The sequence below is a fragment of the Cariama cristata genome, unplaced genomic scaffold (assembly GCF_000690535.1).
Source record: "Cariama cristata isolate BGI_N322 unplaced genomic scaffold, ASM69053v1 scaffold29846, whole genome shotgun sequence".
Classification (NCBI taxonomy): domain Eukaryota; kingdom Metazoa; phylum Chordata; class Aves; order Cariamiformes; family Cariamidae; genus Cariama; species Cariama cristata.
In genome coordinates, this window is record NW_009624329.1 from 1 (window position 1) to 8,696 (window position 8,696).

At 50.8% G+C, this 8,696-nt stretch overlaps 2 protein-coding genes across 2 annotated transcripts in view; one reads left to right on the forward strand and one right to left on the reverse strand.

Moving 5' to 3' along the window:
* Window positions 1-10: 10 nt before the first annotated feature.
* On the forward strand, window positions 11-1,218 carry MRPS34 (mitochondrial ribosomal protein S34; the record flags this gene model as incomplete). The annotated part of the gene is made up of 2 exons (XM_009703140.1): window positions 11-89; window positions 944-1,218. Coding segments are annotated over 2 exons (354 nt in total), but the record flags the coding sequence as incomplete, so codon positions are not given.
* Window positions 1,219-6,733: 5,515 nt separating this feature from the next.
* The window catches only part of MAPK8IP3 (mitogen-activated protein kinase 8 interacting protein 3), a 35,997-nt gene continuing 34,034 nt past the window's right edge, over window positions 6,734-8,696 (reverse strand). The window contains exons 23-25 of the mRNA XM_009703139.1: window positions 8,178-8,357; window positions 7,769-7,912; window positions 6,734-7,200 (exon numbers count right to left, since the gene is read on the reverse strand). Of these exons, the coding sequence (XP_009701441.1) occupies window positions 7,079-7,200; window positions 7,769-7,912; window positions 8,178-8,357 (446 nt within the window). The 3' untranslated portion in view covers window positions 6,734-7,078. The remainder of the gene's footprint in view (window positions 7,201-7,768; window positions 7,913-8,177; window positions 8,358-8,696) is intronic.

Below are 8,696 nucleotides of genomic sequence, written 5' to 3' on the forward strand. Positions count from 1 at the left end.
CGCCTCACCGCTTGCTGCCCTCAACAGCTTCTTCTTTTCTTTGCAGAACATGGATCATGGAAGAGCTTGGGGCTGCCTGACCTTCAGAGGTAAAACCGGCTTGTTCTCCCACTCAGAGGTTTGGAGAGAGCACCTGCAGGCAGGAGTGGAGAATAGTGGGTGCGGCAGTGGAGGGAGAGCTGTAGGAAAACCTCAGCCTTCCTACTTGGGAAACTTGTTTTTCTCACATCTGCTAATGAGAAAAGAAGTTCTCTGTGTTTTAGTGTCAAATGCTGGGATCTAGCCCGACAGAATGCCTTTCTAAGGAGTGTTGTGGGAAAGCCAGTGTAGGCTGACCATGGGGAAAAATAGTGCGGTAACAGGGAACTGGATGAGGTGACAGACTGTTTTGAGGCTTTGAAAGCAAGACACACTAAAACAGGAGTGATGGCAAGTCAACTTATGTTACTGGGATTTTGAATTAACACTTGGAGTTGAGTGAGTGAATTTCCCTTTTTAAAGCTGCTTTATATTAGGCATACTAGGTTGCTTACTAGAGTTTCTGCAAAATTTCTCATTCAAATGTTTTTAAGTTGTTGAGTATTTTTAATGTCAAATTTCCCAGGGATCTTTCACCAGCGTAGAGGGAAATTGCTCTTGTTCCTTAGCCATGGAAACTGAACCAGAGAGAGATGAAGTGCCATTTTAAATTAAGACAGGGAGTCAACCACAGAATTGGAATGACTTGCCTGTGGTCCTTTCAGCCTGTTCCTGTTTTGATTTCCAAGGACAGAAGTGGGATCCCATAGTACAGCAGGGAAGATACTGGCCGATCCTTTGAAAACTTCCTTTACTATTGCCCGTTGTAGCATTTTTGATACCAGAGAGTTGACACTTGCTGCATTTCCCAGAGGAAGTTTGTTATCGATAGTGTTGTCCACTGGTGTTCATCATCTGTTCTCAGGCAAAACCGAAGAAGAAGTGAGAGAGATCGACAAAGTCATGTACCATGACTGGCGTATGGTGCCCAAGCATGAGGAGGAGGCCTTCAAGAAATTCACCCCAGTGCCAGAGGAGACCATTCGGTACCTTCCGTACCCACCTCTGCTCCGAGCCATGATCCTTGCGCAGTGGCAGAAAGAGGGAAAACCAATCACAGAGGAGCCAATGATTGATTTGGGGAAGATCATCGCCTCTCCCCTGAGTGCAAAGAAAAAAGCCACAGGGACACCAATTTAAAGACTTGTTCTGTGTCCTGAGCTTCCCACGTGCTCTCACTGTGTGTTAGAAGCACGTCATCGTACAGAAGACCCCCTAGACCGCTGTGGTATGGTGTACCCAGTTTCCTGGCTTTCTCCCCAGCCCTGTACAGTCACCTCAGCTGAAAGGAAAGATGCAGATGCATTCAGGTATTTTTTTTCCGTAACTTTGGCCTCATCAGCAGAGGAACCTTCTTGGTTTGCTATACAGTCTGAATGCATAGCTCCTGTCATCCAGCTACAGTTCTTTGGAGCACAATTTCCTTTACAGCCTGAAAGTTAGGTTTTTAAGAACATTTTTCAGGTAACATAAATCACAGAAAAATGGCTGAGAATTATCACGTGATTTCTCAGAGCTGTGTACAAATGTATCTACTAATGAAAATAAATGTTTTTGCATTTCTGCAGCACAGTTCCAAGAAAACTTAGGGTGTTTTTTTCAGTGCATGGAGATGATCATGACGTCCAAATGCAGAGCCGTTAGCTTACCAAACACAGGCGCAGCATCGGATTCCTATTAACCGCTGCAGAATCGTCTGGGTTACTTACGTATAATGGCGGTGAACAACACGGGAGCAACACAGCTTGACTTTGGATACTAAGCTTATCCAAAGCTACCCATCTCTTCTTCCCAGAGACGGCTGTCAGGTGATAGGAGGAATCATTTTAATTCTGGTGGTGCAAAGTATACAGGATTGGCTCTTGCTGTTTGAAGCCAATCACATATTCCCGCCTGTTCCTGCGCAGCATGTTATGGGGAACATTAAAACGTGCAACTCCTTAGTGCAGTTCTTAGCATTTCATTTTCTCTTGCGGTGGCTTCTCTTTCTGCTGCTGTGTCAGGAACTGTTGGAGGGCCTAGCTGGGTGTGGGCGGAGGGGGCACAAGAGCTGTTCTGGTCTGTAACCCTACAGATCAGCTCCCTGCAGAAGTAGCTCTTTAGTTCTTTTGTCTGTTGGAGTAAGTAGTCAAGAGGTGCTGTTCCATTTGCTGCAGCATCCTGAAACCACAAGTAGCCTGAAGGGATTTGCTGAGGGAGAGCAAAACCAGGACTCTGTGCCCTGCCCAGTGTGTCTGGCAGGCGTGGATGACACAGGGGAACGTGTGGCCCCAGCCACCAGGGAAAAGGCTGTCAGCAGGCAGGAGCAAAGGGATGGACAGCAGCTGCCTTGGAGTTCCATGGGGTTCCTCACCAGAGGCTCCTGAAGGATTAAGCTGCTATGGGATAAGAGGGCAGGCTTTCCTCATGAGTTAAAAGCTGGTGCTATAACAAGGGGTGAAGGCTGGGAAGAGCTGAGCTCTTGTTCCTCTGTTGTGGCAGGAGCACTGCAGGGCACACGCCAGGGCCGGTTCACTGGCTTCAGAAGCAATGGGAGAACCCAGGGGAGGGAAAAGCTGGAGCGTTGCTAAAGGCACACAGTTTCAGGCTGAGAGACCTCCTGCTGCAGCGGCCGTGGATGGAAGATGGCTTCTCTGGTTCCCGTAGCCTCTGCTGCCAGGTGCTGAGCTGGTGCCTTACTGTCCGTACCATGACTGAGGTGCTACTGAACCAGCACGCAAACCGAAGACAAGCAAGGTGGGAAAACACAACCCCAGCACCAGCACTGTCCTCCCTGATGGGGCAGGGGCCCACAGAGTCTGACCGCAGTGAGCAGAGCCAAGCGCTGGTAACCGGGTCAACCAACAGCCCCAGACCACGCAAGAAATGACCCACAACCAGGGTCTACCCAGGAAGCCCAGCCAGGAGCAAAAGCAGATGGAGATAACACACTGTAAGGCATAGAATCGTACAATGGCTGGGGTGGGAAGGGACCTTTGATGATCATCTAGTTGAAACCCCCAAGTCCAAGGGGTCCATCTAGGACCAGCTGGAGATAGGCACAGCTACAGCACAGCTCAGGCAAAGACTGAGGGCCTGCGCTGGTGCTTAGATCAGGCTCCTGGGCCATGGGTGGAAAGGGCCCACGTATGGGTGGGGGTCCGGGTGGGGCTGATCAGGACAATCATGGCTCCTGGTGACCTCAACACTTAGGGGTGAGGGGGAGGTGTCTTCACACAGAGCCCTGGGAGCCCTTGTGAAGGTCCCTTTCTGGAAAGCTGCACAGCCCCAGGTTGCCCTGTGTTGGATGCAAAGCCTACAACATGCTGGGAGCTCTGCTGGGACTCTCAAACCTGTGCGTTAACCTCCCGGATCATTTAACAGCATGGGGGTGGTTGTCTGAAGGATGATGGTAGTGAGCCCCTCCCTCAGCCACCCAGGTGGGTGCCAGACATGGCTACAATTCACCCAAGTGCCTTGCTCAAACTGCTCCTAGCCGCATCGAAGGGTGCAGCCCCAGGGGTGCAGGACAGGTCCCAGGGCCTGTTTCCAAACCTCATTGTTGAGGTGTTTCTATTGACCCAGGAGATGTTGCCTGTTGGACTTCACCCTCGCCTGCCCAGGACACGTTAGTTACGGTGGCGACTCACCTTAGGGACCCCTGCTCAGGAGGTGGTTCCCTTGTCTGTTATTGCTACGTACAGCCCTTGAATTAATGCCGTTCTACAAAATAAGTATGAATGTCTTTAAGTGCTGCTGGGACTGAGAGGAACTTGCTTCCTGCAGTGCCGTATGTCACCGATTCCTGTGAGACTTTGTGAAGTACCACCCTGTGTTGACAGGGGACGTGGGCAAACTGAGTGTTGAAAGCTGAGCCTGATGTGTTAACCCCGGCAGCTCACCTGAAAGGGACACCGCGAGGACATGGTGGTTGTCTTTTCCGCCTCTTATTTCTGACGCAGGGAGAAGGTGCAGGGCTTGCAGGACCAGCCCCTTCTGCTCTGACCCAGCGAGCAAGCCACATCTCATTTCTCGCTACTAAACTGCTCAACGGTGAACGCTTGAGCTGCCATTCCCACCCTTTTAGGTGTCCTGCTGTTATTAAAAGACTGAGCAGAAATCCCAGTGCCTTTGTAGGAACAAGACAGCCTGCACTTGCTGATGTTAACACATTTATTACATACAGAACAGATATGGTTTGTTGTTTGATAGCATAGGGGACAAAGCATGGGAACGTATTCATACAGCAGTCTCTTTACAGAATGCCATCTTCAGACCAAATAGCGGAGTTTACAGGCCTTAAGACACTTTTTAAAATCCTTTTGTAACATACAAGATACTTTACATACATCACAGTGGAGATATGACAGGGAAGTGTGTTGAAGCCAGTCAGTTCTCACCTTGCTGCCCAGCAGCCACCAAACGTCCACAGGAGCTGACAGCAGAGGCTGGTTCTACTTAGCTGTAGCTGCCCCTCTTGGACATGTGCTTCTCTTGGAGGAAAACATGCACCGAGCTGGAAAGGAACCTGTTGGTAGAGGCCCCGGACTGGTTTCCTTACGTTGCCAGGGCCCAGTGGGTGACAGGAGACCGAGTACTGTCACTTCGACTGCTAAAACCAGATACAGAACAAACAGTAAGAGGTAAGAACGTTGCCATTCTGTATTTTCCTATGGAAGAGTCAATAGAGCTAAGGAACTGGGCCCTACTAGGGTGTGGTGGGGTTTTTTTCCCTTCAATTAGCCTAAATGAGGAAGTTTACCTGGCCTTAACTGACGAACTGTTACATGTCTGTGGAATCTGTGGGTCTAAATGTTGATCTTGTTGAGTTTAATGCACTCTGTGTTGTGACCCAAAGAGCTCTTCCTAGCAGAAAGCATGTTGGGAAAAGTGAACGAGAAGCCTGGCACGGTCAGCAGTGCCCTGGTGAAAGGTCCCCCCGCGTGCAGGTGGTGGCTCCAAGCATCCCTTAGCCAAATGCCAGCCACAGAGCCCAGCATGCCAGTGGCTGGAGGACACCGTTCAGCTGGTTTCCTACCTCGGTGACGAGTGGTGTGGGTGCACGTGTCACCACCACTGCTCACAGGCAGCATGGGCACTGCTGTGGCTCTCTACTTTGGTGGCTGAGGTCTCCGTTCTCCAGAGATGTCCTCTTGCCTCCTTGCAGGGGAAATGTATGCCCCAGCCTTTTCCGAACTGTGGATCCAAAAATTGTTTCAGCGCTGCCGCATCAGGACAGATGCCACGTGTTAAGGGCTTCCCTTGGGAATACTGTGTCGCTGCAGCACTTGAGTAGCTTTATACCACAAGTCTTGGGGCAGCCTGGTCCATAGCGACAGGCACAGGACACAGCTGGGAGCTTTCCAGGAGATGGAGGCTTCCCCCAGCTGTCCCCATACCGCCGCACTTGACACAAGGACATCCCTGTGAACCCTGCAGTGCTGCACAGCTCAGGGAAGAAACAAGATGAACACCAAGAGCTTCCAAATTCATCGCTAACAACTGCTACTCGCTCTAGTCCTGCCCCTCCAGGAGGGAGTGTTCCAAGGAAACGGAACTTGTCCTTGTGGAGACAGGACTGTTTCCACTGTCGGAAAGGGAGGACAAACCATTGCCTCTACATCTGGAGCTGCCATGTTCTGCATCTGGAGCTCAAAACCACTCTCCCTGGCCTCATTTTTTGCTGCTTCTCTTGTAAGCAGGACGCACATTTGCAATCCCCCAGCACTGCTTACACAAGGAGAGCTGTCAGAATTTTTCTCGGGGGTTGTCAGTTCTTTTCAGGAGTCAGAAATTTCCAGCTTTTCAAACTGCTTAGTAACAAAGTCAGTGCTCACGATGTTAGGTAAAAGAGGTCAGGGGATCTGGCCTCAATTCCTTTTTCTGTGTGACCTCAGGCGAGACACAGCCTTTCTGTACCTTGACTGCACCTACAGAGTCTTTCCTAACCGACAGCCACAGTGTGAAGGAAAACAGACATCTCCTTCCAGCAGCTCCCAGGATGGGGACACAGCCTTATGAGTCAAGGTAATCTCAATGGGTTAACGCAAAGTCACAGCCGACCAACATCATCCGCCCTCATCTGTATTTCAAAAGCCAACAAAAGCCATGCACAGCTAGCTTTCCCCTGACCCTTTCAGAATGAACTCAAGATTCTTTTCTGCCTGGTATTTTTGGAAGGTGGAGTTAAAAGTATTGCTGCCTTTTCTGCTCTTAAAAAAAGCAAGGTTCCAGTACCCCTTTGCTACCACAGTTTCCAAAGGCCCTGTGGCCTCCACGACCAAACACCCGTCTCCCATCTAAGGCTACCAAACAATCCTCTCCGGACACACACAGTCACCCAGCACACAACTGCTGAGACAACAACAGCAACAGAGGGAGATTTTTCCATCTGCGAGAATGGAGGATGTGTTCCCAGAGTAATGGCACTGCTGCCTTCACCAGCCAAGCAGCAGAAGTGCTGCCCCAAACCCTGACGCTCCTTTCTATTGAGGGCTCCTTGGACCTGGCCGCTGTCAGGTCCATGGGACATTATTCTGTGCTTAAGAGTGGATAAGGTGTCCACTGGTGAACTAGAAAGGATTTCTGCTAGGGTGCTGTATAAGTTGTGATTCACCATCGCTGTTTTGGTGGGGGACGCCAGGGAAATGTACTTCTTTCTCATGCAGGTGGGAGTGAGGCAACCTGCCGGAGAACCTGAGCCGCTGCCAGCTCCCGAGCGCTGGGCAAAGGCTTTGCACAGTTCTAGCTCCAAGCTTCACTTCATCGATGCACTGCCATTTCTCTCCTTGTAGATGCCAGCTCCAGAGCAGAACAATAATCCAACCACGCAGAAAGCGCACGGGCCCAAGATGAAAGCTGCAAGTTCAGAGGTTAGAAGGGGGTCAGAGTCCGAGGCAGGAGCCGTTGCAGTTGTCTGGGGTCGGTTTCCAGCAGTAGGTATAATGCAGGCGTTCTGTATGTACATCTTGGCATTCAGGCGGGAGGAGGGACACTTACATTGGTGGGAAAGGAGAAATTCTCACTCGGGGATATATGATACCTGCCACACAATAATGTGGCTCCTTTCAGCCTTGGAAAGTACTGGCTTCACCTGGGTGGCGTCTCCTGCATTCTCCTCTGTCTCATCGTCTTCTCCATCCCCTGAGGAGAGAAAACAGAGAGTAAAAAAAACCAAGAAAAAAAATCCCAAATTTGCACTGCTCTGGAATACTTCCAAAGAAGCCAATATCCCTGCTACAGTCTTGGCAGCCTGACAACAGACAGCATGAGCTGAGACCTTCCTCTATTCCTGGAGAACATTTATAGCAACACGGTGCTTTTCTGAAGCAGGACTGTATGGATGGAACAAACCATCTCCAGCAGCAGGGAAAACCACCCTTCCTTTCAGGGAAGCCAATGTTGACAACACAGAGTGTCCTCGAGCACCACCGGTGACCGCAGTGGGGCAGCAATCTTTGCAGCCAGTGGCACAGATGGTTTTATTCTTTCCAGGGCCATTAATGCAGACTGTGTGGCACTGCAGGCACAGGGTTTGGCAACCTTGTGTTGCGCAAGGAAAATGCTTGCAATCTGCCCTCACAGCCAAAGGCAGGAGAAACAGAGAGCATTGGTTTTCAGATTTCACTCCCCACAACAGAGATCCTTCTCTCCACAACCACAGCCTTGCACCCCATCCCATTCCAGATGCATCCCCAGCACAGGCGCTCACCAATCCGGAAATCGATGTACCCTTCTCCTCCGCTCAGCACCAGGACGTTCTTCAGCTTCTGCCCCTCAGTCTCTGTGGCCGCCGTGCTGGGGTTCTCCGAAGGGCTGTCCAACACGCTCCCGTTCAGGGTTGCTAGGACATTGCCTGGGAGAGGACAGAGGCACCGTCAGTGCCTCTGCTCAGCCCCCATACGGTTAACACACACACCCCCACAACTGGGCAGGCCAATTCCTTCTGCTGGTGAAATGTGGAAGTCACTGCAGTTTAAACTACTGATGTCCAAGCCACAGTGATCTGCAAGCGCTAGAAATGGCACGGATAGCCATCCGCTGCAGATCAGCTCAAGCTCCTGCTGCAGAATGGATGGCGGGACAAGACCCTCACAAGGGTGGGCTGTACTCATCCTTACCAGGCACAGAGACAAAGAACTTGACAGCATCGCGGTGGCCATGGAAACAGAGCTGTGCCTGAGCCATGGAGCAGTAGGGAATGAAACTGCTGGCAGATTTGTCACTGTTGTCGTCACCATACACGTGGATGACCCCGCCAGAGCGGCTGCCCTCTCCAGAGGTCGGTGAGGTCTTGTTGGCTGGGGACAGGGAGGAGGAATATTGTCAGCAATAGCTCTGAGTCCCGTTTACAGAAGGGTCTCAATCAAAGAGAAAAGTCATGAGCCATGAAGGAAAACCTTTAAAGGCACAGGTCTCTTTAAAGGTCTTGTGTAAAGGATGTGATGGAGGAGACCACACTTACAGTCCCTCTCTCTTAGGCTGGTAACAATCCACTCATGGTAACAAACTACGTTTTCTCATCAAATCTAGTATTTGGCTACTACTGAGGCACACATCCCTGGAGGTGCTGGGCAAGAGTGACCCTAGGGCAAGGTAGACAAGGTCTCTGAGGTGTCCCAGTGAAGGCTGCTTAACCA